General features: G+C 37.7%; 1 protein-coding gene across 3 annotated transcripts in view; it reads left to right on the plus strand.

Annotated features, from left to right (window-relative positions):
• The window catches only part of mv (lysosomal-trafficking regulator mauve), a 329493-nt gene that overhangs the window by 167718 nt on the left and 137408 nt on the right, over window positions 1-24367 (plus strand). For all 3 annotated transcript variants that reach the window (XM_089092605.1, XM_089092607.1, XM_089092608.1), the window contains exons 22-23: window positions 14035-14304; window positions 19143-19295. In XM_089092605.1, the coding sequence (XP_088948731.1) occupies window positions 14035-14304; window positions 19143-19295 (423 nt within the window). The remainder of the gene's footprint in view (window positions 1-14034; window positions 14305-19142; window positions 19296-24367) is intronic.

Consider the following 24367-nt stretch of genomic DNA (forward strand, 5'->3'; position numbering starts at 1 on the left):
AGCTGAAAAATTAATGAGGTTTACAGTTCTTGTTATAGTTAAAAAGAAAAATGTTATGCGATACTAAGCAAAGATGTTACAATATACACATTTAATTGAATATTTAATTAGATACATTAAGTTAGATTTAATCAGATTTAATTAGAGATTTTATAAATTTAATATTAAAATACAGTCATGCTTTTTAATATGAACTTTGTCTTAAGGAATTGAGAATTTTGATTTATTATATAGCCCTCTGTTTATTAACCACAGAATTCAAATGTTATGTAGTAAATTGTATACTTGATAAATGTGTCTCAATTTGTCTAATTGGTAAAATTTCTTCCCGTGCATAAGCTTAGCATAGCTGAACATTAATTTCGACATATTTTTGGCTTCGTCTCCTCTAGTCATTTGCTGGAAGAGGTCTTTTTTTATTTTTTTTTACATAGTTTTTACATTGATTCTTCCAGTTTGGGTTTTATTTTGTTGGTTTTGTATTTACTTCTATTACGGCTTGATTTTTTTCCCCGCTGTTTAGATTTCAAGGTTTTGATTTTCTCCTAGTTTTTACTTTAAACTTTTCACCATTCTATTTTAACATGCCCAAAGAGTGACTTAGTAAATGCATGTATGTATTTCCTTCATTTTTTTTAAGCACATGAAAAATTGCCTTGCTTTTTTTCTCACATTTTACCTATCTTTTATTTCCAAGAAAGTCCGATAGAAACCATTTATCCTGTAATGTATTTTCTTTTTAGTAAAATTTTCTACTACATAATCCCGTTTTTTTCTTTCTAAAAGATTATTCTTTTTCATTAATTAACCGGATTTTCGTTTTGAAGTCCTTAAGGTCAAAGATTTTATTACAGATTCATATTATTTTTTGCTAGTCGAGTAAATATTTTCATTTTCGAGCTGTTTTGTAGAATATTTTGTTCTTCTGATTCGTATTGCTAGTGTTCTGTCGTAGATTTTATATTTCGGAACGTCAGAATGTTATTCTTGAATGCTCGCGTGAAAAAATATCATCCGGTCTAGGGTTTTGTGCTTGATCCGGTCTAGCTTTGGAAGTTTGATGATTTATTTTCAACATATAACGCTCAAGTTTTTAGGAACGGTGCTATCAGTCACGCTTTATTGTCTCTATTTTTTCTACAAATTAGCATAGTCAGCCTAAAAGAACTTTTGTATTATAAAGCCGAAGATGCATTATTAGTCTTAAGGACGAGCAGGAACGAAGGTAGTCTAAGGAACAAAAATGACGAGCAACTAAGTCTGTGGTTTGAAGAGAAGCAATAGGGAGAATTACAAGGAATCGCAAACAAAAATAATGCACAACAAAATTTGGGCTTAGAAGACTTACAAATGCGAGCATCACAACAAATTGTAAACAAAACGATGCACACCCAAATCTTTGGTTAGAAGACAAGCGACCCTGAGAATCACAACGAATCGCAAACGGAAATGAAGAAAATCTGCAGTAAGAAGACAATGTGACAACGAGCATGATCAACTGAACAGGAAGCAATCGTAAAGTAATCAAAATTACAATGGAATGACAGAACGTGTTATCTTAGGAGCATTACAATGAATCACTAAACAAAATCATGCACAACAGAATCTGCATTCAGAAGAGAAGTAACATCGATAATCTCATCGAATTGCTAAGGAAAATAACGCATAACCAAGTTAGCGCTTAGAAGACTAGTGGCAAGGAGCATCATAACGAAATCAAACGAGAATACGAAAATGATGCACATCGAAATATATGGTTAGATGAAAAGTCACTGCGAGAATAACAACGAATCGCCCAAAAAAAATGATGCACAAAAAAATTTGTGTTTAGACGAGATGTGACAATGACCATGATCAACGAATGTAATGCACAACGAAATTTGCGCTTAGAAGACTTGCGACAAAGAGCATCACAACGAAGTCCAAACGAAAATGATGCACAAAGAAATATACGGCTTGAAGACAAGTGACAGTGAAAATCACGACGAATCGCAAACAAAAATAATTGACAACTAATTCTGCGGTAGAAGAGAGGTGACAGCGAGAGCCACAACACACCGCAAACGAATATGATGCTCATCGCAATATTCGGTCATACATGCGACAACGAACATGATCAACCAAATAGGAAGCATTTACAAAGTAACTAAAATTACAATGGAATGAAGAAACGCGTTATACGAGTATCACTACGAATCACATATTAAAATTATACACGACGAAATCTACGGTTAGACGAGAAGCAAGAGCAAGAATCACATCGAATTGTTAACGAAAATGATGCACAATGACATTTGCGTTTAGAAGACTTGTGACAACGTGCATCAACACGAATCGTAAACGAAAATGATACACAACGAAACCTGCGGATAGAAAACAAGTGACAACAAGAATCACAACGAACGCAAACGGCAACAATGCACAACAAAATTTTTGGTTAGAAGACATGCGACAATGAGCATGGTCAACGAAAATGCAAAATCAAATTTGCGCTTAGAAGACTTGCGACAACTAGCATCACAGCGAATTGCACACGAAAATAATGCTCAACGATTATTTTAGCGCCGCTCAAAAGAAGAAGTAAGTAAAATTAATGCTAAGACTGGCGATAATCTCCGGGGAGAAAACAAATCCTATGACAGCTATGATTCTATGAAGGATAAAAAGAAAGAGGAATTGAATTCACGCCAGAATTTCTTAACTCAATTGAAAGCGCTGATTTACTATTCTATGACGTAAAACATACAATAAAAACTATTCTATAAAACTATTACAAAACTATTCTATGACGTAACACGATAATTATGCTAATGCTATCTCATAATTTTGATTGGATGTGTTTGGGGAAATGTTGCGCGTGAGAGGGGCGTTAGTTGCTCTCCAATTACTTTCAACTTTTAAAAAAGGCACTAGCCCTTTCAATTTTCAATCGAATGAACCTTTTTGAAGTTTCTACGACGATGCTTTCTATTAAAAACCTATATGCCACCAGGGCATAACTTACAACCCATGCCCTGAGGACTGGGGGGGGGCGGGGTTGTCATCCTCAAAGACTGAATTTCCAGAACTTTCAACTACGTTGAACAAAATTGCTATCTAAAAATTTTGATTGGATATGTTTGGGGAAATGGTGGGCGTGAGAGGGGGGTTAGTTGCCCTCCAATCACTTTCGACTATTAAAAAGGGCAATAGCCCTTTAAACTTCCAATTGAATGATCCCTTTTTGAAGTTTCTACGACAAAGCTTCCTATAAAAACCTTGTATGCCCCAGGGCATACCTTACAACCCTTGCCCTGAGGATTGTGCGGGGTTTTAATCCTCAAAGACATAATTTACGGACCTTTCAACTCTCAAAATTTTGATTGGATTTGTTTCGGGAAATGGTTGGCGTGGGGGGGGGCTATTTGCCCTCCAATCACTTACGACTATTTAAAAGGGAACTACCGTTTCAATTTCCAAACAAATGATTCATTTTTGAAGTTTCTACGACAACGCTTTCTATAAAAAATACCTTTTATGTCCCCAGGGCGTAACTTACAACCCTTCCCTGAGGGCTGTGGGGGGAGTGTCATCCTCAAAAACATAATTTCTGGACTTTTAACTACGTCGAACAAAATGGCTATCTGAAAATTTTGATTGGATGTTTTTGGGGAAATGGTGGGTGTGAGAGGGGTGTTTGTTATCCTCCAATCACTTTCGACTATTAAAAAGGGCACATGCCCTTCTAATTTTCAATCGATTTAGCCGTTTTTGAAGTTTCTACAATATCACTATCTATAAAAACTTTATATGCCCCAGGGAATAACTTACAACCCTTGCTCCGAGGGCTTTGAGGAGGTTATCATCCTCAAACACCAAATTTCTAAAACTTTTAACTACGTTGAACAAAATGGCTGTTTAAAAATTTTGATTGGATGTGCTTAGGGAAAAGGGCCGGCGTGAGAGAGGGGTTACTTGCCCTCCAATTACTTTCGACTATTAAAAAGGGCACTAGCCCTTTGAATATCCAATCGAATGAGCCCTTTTTCAAGTTTCTACGACAAAGCTTTCAATAAAAAACTTATATGCCCCCAGGGCATAACTTAAAACCCTTACCCTGAGGGCTGTGGGGAGAGTGTCATCCTCAAAGATTTAAGTTCCGGACTAAGTATGGGCACTGTTTCTGTTTTCTGTTTCTGTTCTGTTTTTAAAGTACCTGTTTCTGTTCTGTTTATGCAAAAAAACATAAACAGAACAGAAACATATGACCTGTTTTTTATTTACTTGTTCTGTTCTGTTTCTGTTTTTATAATAGCTATTTCGTCCTGTTTCTGTTTTTTCCTACCTGTTTTTCTTCTGTTTCTGATTTTATTTAAGTGATACGAGAATGAGATATTTGAGAATTTTGAAGTTACAAAAATGATTTTTAAAACATAATTTGAAATTTTGTAGAAGCGTGGGTACGCCTCATGCGATTTCTAGAATTGGAACGTAAGTAAAATGATGGAACTCAGTCTGTCAAGCGTATCAAATAGTGCTGCTTGATTGTTTCAGCTAGGGAGAACTAGGTACTAAGAGTTAGATAATAGTAGGTATTTGCGTAAGTGTTAGCAGTGGTGAACCCATGGAGGACCTGGCTCCCCCCTCCAAGATTTTTTCCTGCACCCTGATTCCTTGCGTTTTTGCTTTTTTTTCACTCCTTTGTCTAGAATAAATTTTTATATTTCGTCAATTATTGGTACCTTTGTCACATTGGGTCCCCCCAAGATTTTGCTAATTGGTGGTCTTGTCACATTAGGTCTCGCCAGAGATTTTACTTTAGATCCGCCCCTGTATGTTAAGACGGTAAACGTGCAGTTTAATTCCACTAAAACGACGTATTACTTACAGTATATTATTCCATCAATTGAGCAGGAAAGTTGCACAGTTACTGTCATGGAGAAGCAGGAAACAAACAAATCACTTATTACTGTGTATCCTGGTTCTAGTGGTAGGGGTAGGGCCTCTGTCTCCTAAATTACAAGGGAAATAATTTGCACCTTTAGCCGCGAGAACTTTAATCTAACTGTTTTTATGGAATTTATGCTGCTAAATAACATTGACTTGATACGATTACCGTGCTAACCTATACATGATAAATACTGATTATTAATTTGTAAAATTCTCTTAAAATGCTTAGTCAGAGAACAATGTAAATGTATTGAAGTCTTGTCCAGTAGAGATATAAGTTTTTGCTAGCAAATTTTTATTGAATCAACATAACAAGATAGCCAAACATACTTTTTCTCATGTTACTAAAATCATCTCTAAAATCAATAGAAATCCTTTCAAGGAAAAGTCTAGAGTTGAAACTAGCTGATTTTCTGGAAGGGACAAATTCTTATAAAATGCTGATATACTTTTCTCATTCAGTAGGATACCAATCTTCCGGTGAACACAGTATTTTTTACCATACAGCAAAAGAATTTCAAAAAATTAACACTAAGCGGTCAATTATTTCATGTCTCTGTCTCATAAATACCAAGTATAGACAAGCTAATTCCCGTAAAAATTAATATTGTGCTTCAAATGGTCTAAGTTGGTATGAAACCGTAGTTGGGATATGTCATTTTGCTTTTATAAGCAGATAGATTCTTTGGCTTATTATGCCAAAAAACAGCTCAGGAGGCAATTGGTCCCTTTCCCCCTAGTTATGCCAGTGAGGTGAAAGAGGTCAGATATTTGGGTGGAAGTGCAATTTTTAAAATAGTAGGCTACTGGAAGGTGCCTCTAATATTGTAAAAAATCCTAAAATCAACCTTTGTGCTAAGAAAAGCATGATGTCATCTTCTGATGACGACTTGGATGTTCCAACTAAAACTTATAAGCTATCTCTCTAGGTATCCCATTTGAAATAGGAATCACAGAAAGTATCAGGTGCAATTTCTGCAACGTGTCTCTAAAGGCTAATGGAGTCTCTACCACGACGTTTATATACCATCTTAAAAGGAAGGATATAATTGATGTGCACAAAAATAAAGTATATGCGGCTGGTGCAGTAAATAACAAACCCAAACCAACTCAAAAAAATATATATCAAGTCAGGCTGCTGCCCTAAAGAAAGCTCCCAATAGCAAAGCAAGTGACACAGAGGATAATGAATTAGTGAAATGTAGAATAAGAAGAGTAGACATACGACCATTCCTTATTTCTAAAGCGCTGCCTAAGTAAAGAATGATGTGGGCACAATTTTTTTTCCCTCCATACCCGGGCACTTCGTATCACAACCCTCGGGGCGAGGGTTTTAAGTTTTTCCTGAGGGCATATAGGAGCGATGTTGGCACCATGTATCGTTTATTATTTTTTTCCTTTAGAGCAGGGCACTTCATATGGAAAGGGTCCCCGTAGAAACTTCAAAAGGGGCTCATTCGATTGGAAATCGAGAGTTCTAGTGCCCTTTTTAATAGTCGAAAGTGATTGGAGGATAACTAGCCCCTTCCCACGCCCATCATTCCCCCAGACATCCAATAAAAATTTTGAGACAGCCATTTTGTTCAGCGTAGTTGATTTCCAGATAGAAAATATGTTTTTGAGGAGGACACTCCCCCACATACCTCAGGGCAAGGGTTTTAGGTTATGCCCTGGGGGCAGATAAGAATTTTTATAGAAGGCGTTATCGTAGAAACTAAAAAAGGCTCATTCGATTGGAAATTCAAAGGGCTAGTGCCCTTTTTAATAGTCGAAAATGATAGGAAGGCAACTAGCTCCCCCCTCTCGCACCCATCATTCCCCCAAACACATTCAATCAAATTGAGGAGTTAGCTATTTTTCTTAGCACAGCTCATTTCCACATTGAAATCATGTTTTCGAGAACGACACTCCCCCACAGCCTTTAGCGCAAGGGTTTTATGTTGTGTCGTTGGAATATATGCAGTTTTTATAGAAAGCAGTTCTTCTCAAATTTCAAAAAAGGCTCATTCGCGTGGGAATTCAAAAGGGCTAATTCTGTTTTTAATAGTCGAAAGTCATTGGAGGGCAACTAGCCCCTTCCCACGCCCATCATTCCCCCGAATACATCCAATAAAATTTTTCAGATAGTCATTTTGTTCAGCGTAGTTGATTTCCAGATAGAAAATATGTTGAGGACACTCCCCCACAACCCTCAGGGCAAGGGTTGTAAGTTATGCCCTGGTGGCATATAAGGTTTTTGTAGAAGGCGTTGTCGTAGAAACTTCAAAAAGGCTCATTCGATTGCAAATTCAAAGGACTAGTGCATTTTTTACTAGTTGAACGTGATCAGAGGGCAACTAATCCGCCTCTCACGCCCACCTTTTCCCCAAACACACCTAATCAAGACTCTGAGATAACAATTTTATTCGACGTAGTTTTAAGTTCTGGAAATTAGGTCTTTGAGGATGACAACGCCCCCCCCCCTCCCCACCGCCCGCCGGGCGAGGGTCTTAAATTATGCCCAGGGGGCATATAAGGTTTTTATATAACGTGTTGTTGTAGAAACTTCAAAAAGGTCTCATTCGATTGAAAATTCAAAGGGCTAGTGTCCTTTTTAATAGTCGAAAGTGATTGGAAAGCAACTAACATCCCTTTCACGCCAACTATTCCCCAAACACATCCAATAAAGATTTTGAAATAGCCATTTTGTTCCACGCAGTTCAAAGTTCAGGAAATTATACCTTTGAGCAGGACAATCCACCTACAGTCTTCAGGGCAAGGTTTATAATTTATGCCATGGGGGCATATAAGGTTTTTATTGAAATCTTCTGAAAAAGGGCTCATTCGATTGGAAATTCAAAGGGCTAGTGCACTTTTTAATAGTCGAAAGTGATTTGAGGGCAACTAACCCCCCTCTCACGCCCATCTTTTCTCCAAACACATCCAATCAATATTTTAGATAGCCATTTTATTCAATGTAGTTGAAAGTATCGGAAATTAGGTCTTTAAAGATGACAACAACAACCCCATAGCCCTCAGGGCAAGGGTTATAAGTCATGCCCTGGGGGAATATAAGGTTTTTATTGAAAGCGTAAAAACTTCAAAAGGGCTCAATCAATTGGAAATTGAAAGGGCTAGTGCCTTTTTTAAGAGTTGAAAGTGATTGAAGAGCGACTAACGCCCCTCTCACGCCCACCCTTTTCCCCAACACATCCAATCAAAATTTTGAGGTATCCATTTTGTTCAACGTAATTGAAAGTTCTTGAAATTAGGTCTTTTAGGATGATAACCCCCTCAGAGCCCTTAGTGCAAGGGTTGTAAGTTATGCCCTGGGGGCATATATAATTTATATGGAAAGTTGGTATGGAAATTTCAAAAAGGGCTAATTTGATTGGAAATTGAAATTGCCCTTATTAATAGTCGAAAGTTAGTGGAGAGTAATTAACCCCCCTCTTACGCCCACCATTTTCCCAAAGACATTCAATCAAAGTTTAGAGATAGCCATTTTGTTCAACGCAGTTGAAAGTTCTGGAAATTATGTATTTAAGGAACACCCCCCCCCTCCCCCCGAGCCCCAAGGGCAAAGGTTGTAAGTTCTGCCCTGAGGGCATATAAGGATCTTATAGATAGAGTTATCGTAAAACTTCAAATGGGGCTCATTCAATTGGAAATTGAGAGGGCTATTGCTCTTTGATAGTCGAAAGTGATTGGAGGGTAACTGACCCCCCTCTCACGCCCACCATTCACCCAAACCCATCCAATCCAAATTTTCAGGTAGCAATTTTGTTCAACGTAGTAGAAAGTCTTGGAAACTAGGTCTTTGAGGATGACACCCCCCCCCCCCCAGCACTCAGGGCAATGGTTATATGTTATTCCCTGGATGCATATAATGTTTTTATTGAAAGCTTTGTCGTAGAAACTTCAAAAGGGCTCATTTGATTGGAAATTGAAAGGTCTAGTGCCATTTTCAATAGTTGAAAGTGATTGGAGAGCAACTACCGCCTCTCTCTTGCCCAACATTTCCCCAAGCACATCCAATCAAAATTTGAGATAGCCATTTTGTTTAACATAGTTGAAAGTTCTTGAAATTCGGTGTTAGAGGATGACAACCATCCTAACAGACCTTAGTTTAAGGGTTGTAATTTATTATGCCCTGGGGGCATATAAGGTGTTTATAGTAAGCTTTGTCGTTTCCAAAAGGGTTCATTTGATTGGAAATCGAAAGGCCTAGTGCCTTTTTTAATAGTTAAAAGTGATTGGAAGGCTTGACATTTTTATAGTATGTGGGTATAAAATATTATTTTTTGTTGTTGTTGTTGTTTAGACCAGGGCACTTCGTATCAAAGGAGTTGTCGTGGGAACTTCGAAAAGGGCTCATTCGATTGAAAATAGAAAGGGCTGATGCTCTTTTTAATAGACGAAAGTGATTGGAGGGCAACTAACCCCCCTTCCAATCCCACCCTCCCATTTGCCTATTATGTTTAAAAACTAAATGTTGCCTTAAGATAAAATCAAAATGCACTGTGATAATGCCAATTCCCAATTAGGCATCTCAGCAGTATCCCAAGAATAACTGAGGGTATTATGTTCAAACTTTCGGGGCTACTTCTGCTCTTAAAATTTAACCAAATCAAAATAGCGTAAGTGTATCCAAGCTATCAAGGGAAGTAAACAGATTTTTTTGGCGAATGGTATCTAGTTTTCCATTTCAGGTCAACTAGAGAAGGTATGACACTAAATCAAATAGTACTATTTGTGTCCAGATTTTTAAAAGGGTGTAGGTTGTTAAAAATTGCTGAAAATTTTACTCCAGCGTACAAAAAGCAGGCCAAACTAAGTCTTAAAAAACGAAAAGATTTAAAGTATTATTTTTCTTTTTCCCTGAAAAGACTATGTCAATATAAAACGAACGGAAATTAATTATAAAACTTTTCTCAAAAAATTATTTTTTGAAAGAAAAGTAAAGAACTCCCTTAAATCAAATATTAAAGATAATAAAATAAAATAATCTACCAGTCGTGAAATTACCACAAATCAGAACCGATAAATAAATAAAACCCAAAGTGAGCAGAAATTACAATAAATAACCGAGTCAAACTCAAAATGACCAGAAATTAACATAAGTTGGGTGCAAAACCCCTATGCCTTCCCAAGGCCAGAACAAAATTTGTATTTTACTGAAATTATACAAATGAATGTGCATTGTCAGTTTAATATACATATACTGATATTTATAATCAAAATGTTAATATTATTTGATTTATTAAAGTTATAAAAGTAAAAACATTTATATTTTTAAGTAAAGTGCAAATTTTGTTCTGACCGTAGGAAGGCATAGGGGTTTATTTGAGGGGTATTATTTGAAAAATTTTCAGACAAATTGGATTGGAAATAATTAATCTTAAAAGGCCGCTTTAAGCTGCAAGGTAATAAACAATTTTTTAAATGACAGTAAGAAGTGTCATTTTCCCGTGCATTTTTCTTCTTTCTTAATTTTGTTTGAGATGACTTCCACACATCAGGATAGAGTGGGGGGGGGGGAAACTTGGTCTGGAGGGGAAAATTTTCCCCACATAAATGACATTATGCTCCGCTTAAATACTAATGACTTTGATCTGACTGCGTAATTTCATGCTGAATTTTTTTTTTCCAAAAGTCTCGAATAACTAGTATGTATTATAAACATAAAAGTCTATTTTTGGAATGGGAAAATGGAAGAAAAATAACCATAAAGAAAAAAATTATAGCGATATTTATGTGTGCAGACAATTTTTTGCCCCTATATTAGAAAAACTGCTCGTTTTTGTGGAAAAAATGCTCCAAGAGTACTAGGTTTTCTCAAAAGTGTTACCGCCGCAGAAAAGCACTACCCATGGCAAGTGTAGTTTTTGATCAAAAACAGCTGTTTAAACAGCTGTTTTTGATAAAAAACAGCTGTTTTCTGTTTTTACCAAAACACAGATCAGAAACAGAAACAGGTATTCTGTTTTTGTTGACTTGTTCTGTTTCTGTTCTGTTTTATTCAAGCCCTGTTTATTTTTTTTCTGTTTCTTCAGAAAAACAGAACAGTGCCCATGCTTATTCCGGACCTTTCAACTACTTTGAACAAAATGGCTATTTCAAAATTTTGATTGGATCTGTTTGGATAAATGGTGGGCGTGGAAGGGGTGTTAGTTCCTTCCAATCACTTTCGACTATTAAAAAGGGCATTTCCCATTTCCAATCAAATGAGCTCTTTTTGAAGATTCTACGGCAACGCGTTCTGTACAAAAACCTTATATGCCTCCAGGGCATAACTTACAACCCTTTCCCTGATGGATGTAGGGAAGGGGGTTGTCATCCTCAAAGACCTAATTTCCAGAACTTTCAACTACGTTGAACAAAATGGATATCAAATTTTGATTGGATGTGTTTGGGGAAAAGGTGGGCGTAAGAGAGGGGTTAGTTGGCCTCCAATCACTTTCGACTATTGAAAAGGGTACTAGCCCTTTCAATTTCCAATCGAATGAGGCATTTTTGAAGTTTCTGCGAAAAGGCTTTCTATAAAACCTTATATGCCCCCAGGGCATAACATACAACCCTTGCCCTGAGGGCTAAGCGGGATTGTCCCCCTCAAAAACATAATTTCTATCTGGAAATCAACTACGCTGAACAAAATGGCTATCTCAAAATTTTGATTGGATGTGTTTGGGGAAATGGTGGGCGTGGAAGGGGTGTTAATTGCCTTCCAATCACTTTCGACTATTAAAAGGGGCACTAGCCATTTCAATCGAGTGAGCCCTTTTCCAAGTTTCTACGACAACTCCTTCGATACGAATTGACCTGGTTTAAAGGAAAAAAATAGTAATAAATAACTAATACATTGTGCCAACATCGTTCTTTACTTAGGCAGAGCGATAGCCCTGCCTATGATTTCTACGATACAAAGCATCACCCCTGTATTTTTTTTCTCTGTTTCCAAGAGACATACAAATATTGCATTCACTTATTACGTCATATATGGTTATAATCTACGATTATAACCATTTTTTACCAACCATATTATGTAAAAAATGATTTTATTTTAAAACTTAATTGCATTACTTAAAAAAGAAACTAGAACTTTGAATTTCCGTTCGAATGAGCTCTCTCGTGACATTCTAGGACCACTGGGTCGATACGATGACCCCTGGAAAAAAAAAAGTAAATAAACACCTATCAGTGATCTTTCTTCTGGCAAAAAATACAAAATTCCACATTTTTGCATATACGAGCTTGAAACCTCTACAGTAAGGTTCTCTGATACGCTGAATCTGATGATGATGGATAAGACCAAACTTATATATTTAAAATCAGCATCAAAATCTGATTCTTTTGATGTATCTGTTGGTATTAAAATTCCATCTTTTAGAGTTTCAGTTACTATTGAGGCGGGCCGCCTCTTAGTTACAGTTCTTATTTATTATCATGTTTTGTATGTAATCCTTTGTCTAAAAAAAAACTCCCAAACAGGAAAAAGACTATGGCTTTTTCTTATTTGGTATAGTAAGAGACAAACCTAAAAAATTAAGGCAGCTAACTTCCATTCAAAAGGTGATTTTATTATTTTAACTTTTAGTTACTATGTGCCGTGGTTTGTTCTTTACTAGAATTTCAGCTATATGCGATGAAACTAGCGCCCCATTTATAATGAACTGTATCTGTCCTCTATGCAACTCTTTTTCGATATTGTCTCAAAACGTATATTCTTTCATAATATACAGGCATTGGTGGCTATATCAGTAGCATAGGTCTAGTGATCCTAAGGTCCTGAGTTCGAACCTTACACAGGGCAACTTTTTCTGCTAATTATATGGGGATGATGCTGGTTTCTAGGAAAGTAACGTTATATTAAAAACTTTTAGTCTACTAGTAATGTTCAGTTATTATAGGATTTACTATTCGTTCTTTACTTTAACCGCTGCAACCCAGATTAACGAATTTATTATTATATCTTGTATGTAACTTATTTTTGATAGATGTCGGATGGTACAAGTGTAAGCATACATGCTTGTAGCTAGTGGTTAGGATAGCTGGCATTCATCAAGATTGGCCATAAAAATGCAGTTTTTGGTGGAAAAATTGATTCTATTTAAAAAAAAAATTAATTGCAAATGGCACTAGATTTAGCAATTTCCTTCAAAATAAGCCATTTAACAATTCTCTACGATGTTCCAGTGCCAAGCTATCTGGGAAGGAAAAAAAAAGAAAAAAAGAAAAAAAAGGGAACGATGCCATTTATCCAGAATATTGTAGTAGCTGCCACTTTTCTTGATTTTCAAGCCAGTATATTTCTCTTGTTGTTCAAGCCAAGAGACGGTAAGTTTCCTATATAGGGGTTTCGGACAAGGCGGTTATAATGGTGTACTTTTTGTTTTGATCTGACTCTATTTTTTAGGAGTTATGGGTTATTATATTTCATAGCATTGGACGTGATCGTCTCTTACTAGGTTGCTAGCTACCGCTGCAACCCAGATGGCAGTTAACCAGCAAAAAATTTAAACACAAAAGTCAAACGAGGTAATCTCGGGAGGAAGAAGGAATGTAGCTAAAAATTCATCCTCAGGGTATAGTTGTGTCAAAAACACATTTCTGGAATTTTTTATTGACCAAGAATAAATCGAATGCGATATTTTGAGAAGTTGATTAAACTTGCTGGTATTACAATTTTTCTCATTTTGATTTTCGTCATTTTAATTTTCGTCGTTCCAGGTTCAGAAATTCGCTTTTAGAGGCTTTGAAGATCTTAATCTTCATAGTCTTTGAAGATCCTCGAAAACTATGCTCATTAATCCTGACTTTTCTAAGGGGGTTTTAATGCACAGATGGTATTTGATGTTTATACGGGTTTTAGCGGTAGCTAGTAACCTAGTAATAGACGATCACGTCCCATAGTAAAAAACTAAATAGCCCATAAATCCTAAAACTAGTCATATCAAAAAAAGAAGTACACCGTTAGAACCGCCTTGTCCAATACCCCTTTATAGGAAACTAACTGTCCCTTGGCTTTAATAACAAGGTTTATATATTGGTTTGAAAATCAAGAAAAGTGGCTGCGGCCACCATATTCTGCATATAAGGCATCTTTTTTTTCTTCTATTTTTTCAGAAAAAAGCTATTCCCTGGGAAGTATATACACACAACAACAGTCAGTCAAATATGATAGACGAAGATGCTATGCCAAACAAGTTCAAGGGTGCTTTTGAGACGCCAAGCATTATTTCATTGGTTGAGGGGCTTCTCATATTTGTCAGAGACTCTCTGAAAGTTTTGCCAGACGTGATGATTGCGAATGTGATAGATCATGTTATGATGCCAGAGCTGTTAGTTATCCTTTGTCAGAATCCCGACCCTGGAATCAAAGTCTCTGTTTTAAAGGTTTGCTTTATGATATCAGTTTTTTTTTCTTCTTTTAGTTATTTCTCTTTTTTCTACTTTTACACATTTTTTTCGAAAACGGGAAATTAGATTTAGAAGATTCGCTTCGACACAAAAGAAAGTCGTTGAATACAAATTTGACAGTAAACCGATGAAGCTTTTGTTTAATGATGTAAAAAAGACTAGAGCTGTTCCGGTGTGGTGAGATGGCTTGATGTAGTTTCTCTGTCATAAGCTCCTTCCTCTTTTCTTATCCCTGCGCGGCCTCATTGTGGCATCGGAGTGTTCCTTTCACGAGTTTGCGAAACCCGAACCGTGACAGCAAACAGTCTCGAATAGTTTGGCATCCTTGAGGAGTGGCATCCTCGAAGAAATTGTTGTCTTGTAAACGACACAGTAATGCACTGGATTTCGATTAATAGTGTATTTTTTTTTGGGGGGGGGGGGTTGTTTGTTTGATTAGCTGAATAACCTCATTCTGACTGTTATTTGTAAAGAGTTGCCTTCCTAATGTGGTATAATATATGCAGACATGGTTCTATAATGAGTTAGAGGTAATAGGCTCGAGATTGCGTATGCAGGACGGTGACTGTTGTTGATAACAAAGCATTGCCAAGCGTAGAAATGAAGTAGTAACCAAATATACCCAGACTTGCACAAAACCTTCTTTCGACTAGAGGTTCTGGAGGCTTCTTGCTGTCCGGCTCTAAGCTGGCTCAAGCGTTTTGAGTAGGGTTGCGAAGAACTTGTTAGTCCTTACCTGCACTGGTAGGCCCAATTGCTTTTCCTGAGGTCAGGATGATTTCAGTGATTTAAATTATATAAAATTGCGTCATGGAGCGTTATGGAGTTGAAAGACAATTATTTTCACTTGACATTCTCACTGACGAATTCAGAAGTTTTAAACTATACTTACTAGGAATTTCTGAAACGTATCTCCCAGAGTTAAAAAAAAAATAAACTAGGCAATAAAGAACTTGTTCATTCAGGTTGGAAAGCTTTATGTTTAATAGAAAGGAGAAAGGACTTGTACAAGAATTATCTGAGTGATAGATCGCATGAAAACAAAAGAAATGTAAAGAAAGTGGAGAAAGCATTGAAATATGAACTAAGGAGGTGTGAAGTGGAGGCCATGGATAAAATTGCCGAGGATTTAGAAGATGCAGCTAGACGGCATAATAGTAAAATATTGTACTGGCACGTTAACAAATTGAGAGGTAGTAGTCAATCCGGACTTGTCCCAGTTAAAGATAGGAATGGGGTGGCAATTACCGATAAGGAAAAAGCTATAGCGAGATGGGACGAACATTTTGAAAACTTGCTTAACAGAGATACAGTTGCAGGAAAAAATATAGAGGAAAATGAAAAAGTTGGTAATCCTTTGGATGTGAAGGAAGATTTGTTTTGTGAGGAGGAATTAGCAACAGTGCTAAAAGGATTAAAGAATAATAAGGCTCCAGGTGCTGATAGGGTAGTAAATGTGTTTCTTAAATATGGTGGCTCTGAGGTTAGAAATAAGTTATTGAAGATTATGAATATGATTTTTGAAAAAGGGGAAGTACCTAACGATTTTAGGAAAACCTTAATTAAGCCACTTTATAAGAAAGGTGATAAAAGTGAGTGTGGTAATTATCGAGGCATTAGTCTGGTCTCTGTAGGTAGCAAATTGCTTAGTAATATGATATTTTTTAGACTGAGAGATGCTGTAGACGAAGTTTTAAGAGAAAAGCAGTGTGGTTTTAGAAAAGGTAGAGGATGTGTTGACCAAATTTTCAATCTTAGGTTAATAATTGAGAAGTGCCTAAGTTTTCAAACACCTTTGGTCCTCAGTTTTATAGATCATGAGAAAGCATTTAATTATGTTGATTGAAGAGTTTTAGTGAGTGGCTTATCCTTGTATGGTATACAAGACAAATACACTTAAGGTATTCGTACTATGTATCAGAATAACGTGTCTGCAGTTAAATTAGGACATGATATTCGTAGCTGGTTTTGTACTATTTCAAGAGTTAAGCAGAACTGTGTTCTATCTCCCTTTGTATGGATTATTTTGATGGACTTTGTTTTAAGGAGCACGGGAAAGGCAATGAGAGACCAGGGAATCAAATGGGGAGGAAAAAGTCTCCTGGACTTGGATTATACTGATGATTTAAGCATCCTAGATGAAAGTGTGAGCAAAATGAATTAAGTTTTAGAGGTTTTACGAGTTTAGGGTGCTATAATTGGTTTAAAAATCAATGTTAGGAAGACTAAGTCACTAAGGCTAGGAATAAGTGAAGATGAAAAAGTGGCGTTGGGTAATGAAAAGATTGATCAAGTGGGTAGCTTCACGTACCTTGGTAGTATTATTAGTAAAGATGGTGGGAGCAGTGAAGATGTTAAAAATTGAATAGCCAAGGCTCAGGGTGTTTTTTCACAGTTAAAAAATGTCTGGAAGAAAGGGAAGATAAGTCTGCAAACCAAGATTAGAATATTAGAAGCTACAGCGATGACAGTGGTCAAATGTGGCTCTGAAGCTTGGACGCTTCGAAAAGCGGATGAAGATTTGCTAGATGTTTCCCAAAGAAATTGCTTAAGGATTGTTCTGGGTACCCGGCTGACTGACCGTATTTCAAACAATAGGCTATACGAAAAATGTGGTCCAATACCGCTTTCTAGGTCTATAATGAAAGAAAGGTTGAGGTGGTTAGGGCATGTTGTGCGGATGAAGGATGACAGATTGCCGAAGATTGTTCTTTTCGGCCAACCATCTGGGGCTAAACGGAAGGCAGGTCTTCCCCGTCTGGAGTGGGAGGACGTCATAAAGAAAGATTTAAAGGAAATGGGAACTTCGTGGGCGGGTGTAAAAAGGGAGGCTTTGAATAGATTGGGGTGGAGGAGGAGCGTGCGTAGTTGTGTTGGCCGCTGGCGGCTTGGTGCTGCGATGAGTTGTTAGTAGTAGTAGTAATTCAGAAGTTTTAAACTAGACTTACTAGGAATTTCTGAAACGTATCTCCCAGAGTTAGAAAAAAATAAACTAGGCAATAAAGAACTTGTTCATTCAGGTTGGAAGGATGGGGTACATAGATAGGGGATAAGACCCTTGATGAATAAGGAAGTTTCGAATTCTTTCTCAGGTTGAAAAGACATTGATAAAACAATTACAATATAATTCTAGAATATGGTTCTTCTTCAAAGCTGTAACTTTGGTAGGTGATTAATTAGTTGTTCAAATGTTTCATGGGGTAGAACAATGTAGGGGTAAGTTCTTCTCCAAGCTATACGATATGAAAGAACTGTGTATTATGTTAATTATTGATGAAATCAAACCAGTCGGTAAAAATTACCAACAAGTAGGTAAATTCTTATCCCCCCCTGTCAAATATTTTGACTAGTGATACCCTGTATACACATCAGGGACGCATTTGGTTTTCGCGAGATCTGTTTTTTCGGGGTTGGGGGGGGGGGGGGCTCCGCTAGTGAAGGTTTTATGAGGTTTATTTCAAAAGTTTTCCTTATTATTGTACGTCTCCCGGAGAATCCATCACTCATGCTAGCTGCATGCTGGCTATTTTACCTGCTCCCTTGTTGTACTGATTTCCAAATACTGTTTGGTATCACAAACATTATAAATCTCTGATACATACAAATTTAATTTCGATCCTAAAAAATGAATCAAATTTGATTGAATTTTCCCACTAAACACAGTTAAGGCACTTCTACCATCATCTTTGAAAAAAAAAATGTGCAGTATTTTCATAGTCAGAATTCGGACATTCTATCACCATCTTAAAGAAAATGGTGTTCCTGTTGTCTGTTTTGAAAAAAAGAGCAACGAACAGTAACTATTTGTTCGGAGATAATTTTTTTTTTAACAAATGACATGGGGATTTTCATTATCTCATCATTAGTAAATCTCATTTTTACCATTTCCAAACCTCCTGTCCTGATCCATCGCTATCAAAATATAGTAAACCTAAAAATTACAATTGCGGTCAATTTGAAACCGCCGTGGCTCTTAAAAATCTTCCACCAGAACTTTGCAAAGCGACTTTACGTAAAGATAAGCTGGATTTTCTTGCTGGCCAGGATCATTTCGGAAATCATTTCAGTAAAACCGACGTCTGATGGCGCGCATTGACTTGTTATTATGCTTGAAAAAACTACAGTCGAATCACTTACTGCCGCAGATTCGTTCACCCTACCCAAAATTCAAGCCAAGATTTACAACTTTAAAGCGCTTGGGGCGGGGTGGGGCTGTTAAAGGTGTTCCCAGTGGAATTCTCTTTCAACCTTGAGTCAAAACATATATGCGAGCAACAAAGAGTTTTTAATTTTGAAATTTGTTTTAGAATGAGCCATTATGTTATTTGCGCTGTTTTAAGGAAAAAGAGGTGGACAGTTTCGGAAAATCCCTTCGTATGCAACAAACAAGCCTCTCTAGAACAGCCTTCGATTGAATACCAGATGGCCAAAGAAGGCATGGTCGTCCAAAAACACCAGGTTTAGGCCCCCCCCCAGGTATTCTTGTTCTTTTTTGGTACTACCCACTTGTTGAGGGAAACGCATTTTAGACTGGCATCTTTTAGATACTCTAAGTTTTCGTTTCGTTCAGAATTTTGGTGAATAAGTTTGGCTTTATTGATATACTATCCCAATTAAATAGTATCAATGGAGCTCTTGTGCATGGGAACTTTGAATTTTATTTTTGAGTATGGTTCATTTATGCTTTTGCCGTTTTGTTCTTTTTTATATATTATTATTTGTGCTTGCACAGTCATGCTTTTATTTTTTTTTTGGCAAAAAAAATGATGTTTTTACGAAATTGGGTAAAACAATTATATCAATTTTATTTATAGGTATTAGACATCATCCTGCAGAGAGTGAACGAAGAGCAGTTACTGAAGTTTGTCAAGTTAAATGGGTTTTTCCTTCTTGGAAATCAGCTTGGATTGTTTCCAGCTACGGTTGAAATTGCGGAAATGTGCCTTTCTATAATTCTAGGACAAAATGTAAGTTTGGAAGGGAAAATGAGTTTGTTTATGTGTCAGCGTTATTAATTGGATTAAGCTTGGGGGCTTGTTCTACTACAGAAAGTTTTGAAGGAATTCTGTAGTAGCAAATGTCTTTTAAAAAGATCTTTCAAGAAGTTTAAGGCTTGGCGAGGGGGGGGGGATGATTTAGTTTAAAATTCTCGCTGTTTCTTGGTTTTGTCATCACGTTTAAGTTTATGGCAAAGAGGCTATTGAACACCAATCTGAATAAGGGGCTCCTAAGATTGGTAGCAATTTATTTGTACCGTGTAATGTTATGTGCATCATTTTCTTGTGTGCAACATTCTATGTTATGTCCAATATATTGTGTTATGCCAGTTGTGGGCAACTTAAGTGGATGCTAAACTGTTCAAGTCCTAAATACAATGGATTGGGTTGTTTTTTTCAAATATTAGGTGTTTAATGGTTAAAAGAGTCAAAGTTTTAGATCTATATGTTTTGACTCTTCTGATATTCACCTGTTTCCCCTTTATTTTAACAGTAAATTTGGGGCGGAAATGTTTGGTTGGTCAAGTTCGGGTTGGGAGTAACTGTGAGCTACATGGAGATTTTCAGGTTAACGAAAAAGGCAGCTTTGGCAGCTTAAAGCCCTGCTGGATAGCGTTGGTCTTCCGTGAGCATGGAATAAGGATCAGGGACCTCTAGGTAAGCCTGAATATTTCCTCGATAAGCTTCTATCGTGCCTCCGGGGACCAGGATATTCAAGTTTGGCTAACTGGTCTTGAGAAATCTAGTAGCCGTCATTTTTATAGCTAGATTAATGAAGTGTACGTCGGGGAGTTTTTTTTAGACTGAAGCCATCGTGGAGGGCCCTTAAGAATAGGGACCGCAAATTGTATACTACTGCGGAATTGGTATTGAGTATTTTATGGCGGGGATGCCTCTGGAGGTAAATGTGCTTGCCCCCTCGGTGGGGAGGTTGGACCACTGAATGGGTTCTCATTCAGTACTCAATAAGCGAACATCTAAAGGAGATCAATCATATTGTAGAAATTGCGGATTGAAATGTGGCTGAATTTAAACTACATTAAGTAATTATTTTATGCTGTTTAAATGGACTGAATGATAAACGAATATTGGCATTCTTAAGGCTCTTGATCTACGGTCTTAATTAATTTAAGCGAATTGGTTCTAAGTATATTGTGAGATAGTGATTAATGAATTTTGCTGCTCAACCTTAAATTCTGGTTTGGCAAGCATAAAATGGGCATATACTTGTCACAAGTGCCGTTGTACCTGCCGGAAGGGTTTCTTCTATACTGCGGGAATGAGGTGGTTTCCCTTGTTATTCAGACGTTTCCTTTATTATTAAGTTATTACAACGCTGCAATGGCTGATACTGCTCTATAGAATGCAGTATTGAACTTCATAATACGATCGATTCACACAAGAATAAAAGCGTATCAGTGGAAAGGCGGTTGCCAATGTTTTTTTTTTTAGCAGGGTTGACGTCGATAAAGCCAAAGGAATAGCTCCTGGTATTTTAAGTATGGAAGGGCGAATTACAAAACATGCAAAAGACGAGCAGAACAATATAGATATTTGCCGCTGACTCGCTATCGCGGCGGAAAAAAAAGCCTATTTCAAAGTTTGGTATAATCTCTCCTATCGAAGCATTTGTTATTGGTGATGCCGTTAACTCACCACTGGCAGCTAAATTTAATGAGGTTAAACGTGAACTATGGGGTTTCATGGCAAAAGCTCTTGAAATCACGCTCCAGTGGTCCCCTTCCCAGACAGGTCAACATGCCTCGATGCCGGCTCTGAAATCCTCCGATATTGTTGAAAAACCGGCCCAAAACACGTGATTCCGCTCAAGCGAGACAAAATTTCAGTGGTGAAATTTGTCCGAACAAAGTTGGAGAGATACTTGAGCTTAAAAGTAGCCGATCTGAGTGAAAAGAGATAGTCAAGAGCAGAGCGATCGTATCTTCACTTGCAGAATTGATGTAAAACTCGTCACACAATATTTCCGTCACTGTACGGACGCTTGCCTTAATTGTCGTTGTAAAGGGTATTCCCGACAATTAAAAAAAATGATACTCAATCTTTAATACAAGGATGAAAAACATTGCACAACTTAGACAGAGCAGGTCGTTTAAAGTCTCCATGGAATCACAAAAGGAATTTATTTTCTGCTAAGAATCTTCCTAAAGTTGGGTATGAGAGACCTTCGATTGTCGAATACGTCGTCTTGCGGAACCGTTGCTTTAATTGTCAGGCCACAGATGGCCATATAGCGTCTCAATTTACAGCTGCATCGGTCTGTGGGAGCTGTGGTGAGAAGGGGCATCCATAGAGTCTTGACAATTCCTTTATTCAGCTCATGTGCTTTGTCGAATGCAAAAGTAGCAAAGTCATTGCCTCGAAGCAGCCCAAATAGCAGCTAACTCGAAACATGAATGGCAATTTGCTCAAAAAGGTTTGTTTTATCAAAGAGTTTACCCTGAATTTTGACATTATATGTATACAATAAGACTTTCTGACTGACGTAACTAAAGAGCTTATTTGTTTTTCTGACTCCCATGAACTATTTTCCTGTGGCGCTAGATGTGCCGGGAATCGCGGAAGACCATCCGGTGGCCTTGCTATCCTTGTCCGAGTAGACCTGTCAGCTGTCTTGGTGGATGTTACCAGCACCTATCTAGCCATCCAAAAAGATAATACTATGATAGTTACCTCATATCTTCCTACCGATCACAAGGACGAGCAATCGGAAAAACAGCTTGCTCAAGTATCTCACAATCTCTCTTAATGCCTGAACAGTAGGCCAACGACGCAAAATCAATCATTGGTGACTTTAACTGCAATTTGGACGACCAATATCTGCCCCATAGAAATCTGGTTCTCCCTGCGTATGGAGATCTGGTTGTCGTCAGAAAGGATTGCTGTGTGACATACATTCACAAACGGGTTTCGGCCTATAATTTAGACCATGTACTAGCGTCAGAAAACCTGACTGCGACGGCCCAGGTACATTTTCACGACACCATTTTCACTTCAGACCACTTCCTAGTCAATCTGAATCATGTTTCGACTGAACATAAATCTTATAAATGGGCTATGAAACAAAAATGTGACAAGGCTGATAGAGTAGTATTCCAAAATACTAGGGATGCGATACTGCAGAATATTTAAATTCCATAATTTCTCCACAACAGGTTTGAGGCTCTTAGACATCTTGGTGAAGGAGAGGGAGACGTGGACACTATATGGAGTAGCATCAGCAACGCTTTCAATGATGTTGCAAAGAAAGTAATTGGACATAAAAAGAGAAACAAAGACCGATGGATATCTGAAAAAACTTGGAACTTGATCTAATAAAGAAAAACTCTGAAACAACATTTAATTTCATCAGGGTTCCAGAACGATGCAATGATGAAGCTGTAGGGGTATAGGGATAAAAACAAGCTCGTAAAGAAAAGTGCGAGATCTGACAAAAGGACTTTCCTGGAGAACAAGGCAGTGGAAGAAGAAACGACAGCAAAAAAGGGGATTCTAAGACGGTCTACAGGATCACTAACGAAGTAATCGGCAAACGGCGAAAAACTGATGGCCCTTTCAAGGACAAAAATGAGAGAATAGTCGCAGAAGAGAAAGATATAGAAGAAGTCTGGGCCATCCATTTCGAAAGTGTCTTAAACTGTCAAGAATCGATCAATCCCCCCAGTATACCGGATGCTCCGTTGCTTATTCTTGAAATCGACACCGATCCTCCTACAGAAACTGAAAGAATTTCAGCGTCAAAGAAGCTGAAGAACGGAAGAGCTCATGGAAACGATAAAATTTTTGCTGAAATGCTCAAAACGTCTGTTAGATCCTGTGTGAAAACCTGGATTCTACTGTTTAGCTCGATATGGGTCGCCAAGGTTGTCCCAAAAGAGTGGATGTGCAGTAACCTTGTGAAACTATTCAAAAAAGGTAATGTCATGTTGTGCGACAACTGGCGAGGAATCAGTTTGCTCTCTATTCTGGGAGTGTTTCTTGCCCTCATAATTCTGCATCGTATCCAGCCAATGATCGACAACCATTTAAGGGACGAACGACACGGCTTCCGCCCAAACCGCTACTGTGCAGATCTTATTTTTGCATTACGAATGATGTTAGACGAGAAAACCGACTGGAGACAGAAGCTATACCTAATTTTCATCGACTTTGAGAAAGCATTCGATTCTGTACAATCGAGATACACTCTGGAAAATCCCTAAGTACTACGGTGTCCCTGACAAACTCGTAAGGCTAATTATGGCTCAATACGAGAGCACGGAGTGATGCGTACAGATGAGTGAATACCAATCGAGATATTTCAAGATCATTTCTGGAGTAAAGCAAAGATCTGTCCTGTCACCTTTTCTTCATACTGGTGATAGATTACATCCTCCTCGGATGCAAAAACTACGGAATTCCAATCAGAAACGAAAAGAGGAATGCAGAAATAGACTTCGCAGACGACATTGTCTCTCCTCGAATCAGACAAGCAGAAACTCCAACAGTTTTTGGATGTGTTAGAGAAAAAGCACTTCGTTTCGGCCTCAAGATAAATGCATCAAAAACTAAAAGTATGGCTGTCACGGCATCTCTTCTTAACATAAATTGCGGCAACGAGGATATAGAACCGGTTGTTCAGTTTAAATGTCTGGGAAGCACAGTAGAAAACACAAGGGCAATAGACGAAGAGATCAATTCTCAAATCGGACAGGCTAGTTGCTCGTTTACCAGGCTTAAACAGATTTAGCGCTCACAGAAGTTTTCAACCCGGCTAAAACTTCGAGTCTTTAACAGTAAAGTCCTCCCACATATGCTGTATGCAAGCGAATGCTGGAAGTTAAATCAGATGCAAGAAAAGAGACTCCGAGCCTTTGAAAACAATTGTCTGCATAGAATCCTCAACATAAATTGGACACAACACGTCTCGAACCAGACAATACGTCAAATTACTGGGCAACCTCTAGTCATCGTCATGACAAAGACCCAAAGATAGGGGTACGTGGAAAATGTTGTACGAATGAAAGACGACCGAACACCTAAGT

Source organism: Artemia sp. Qi Xiang Cuo, chromosome 7, assembly GCF_049724085.1.
Source record: "Artemia sp. Qi Xiang Cuo chromosome 7, ASM4972408v1, whole genome shotgun sequence".
In the NCBI taxonomy this organism is placed as follows: Eukaryota; Metazoa; Arthropoda; class Branchiopoda; order Anostraca; family Artemiidae; genus Artemia; species Artemia sp. Qi Xiang Cuo.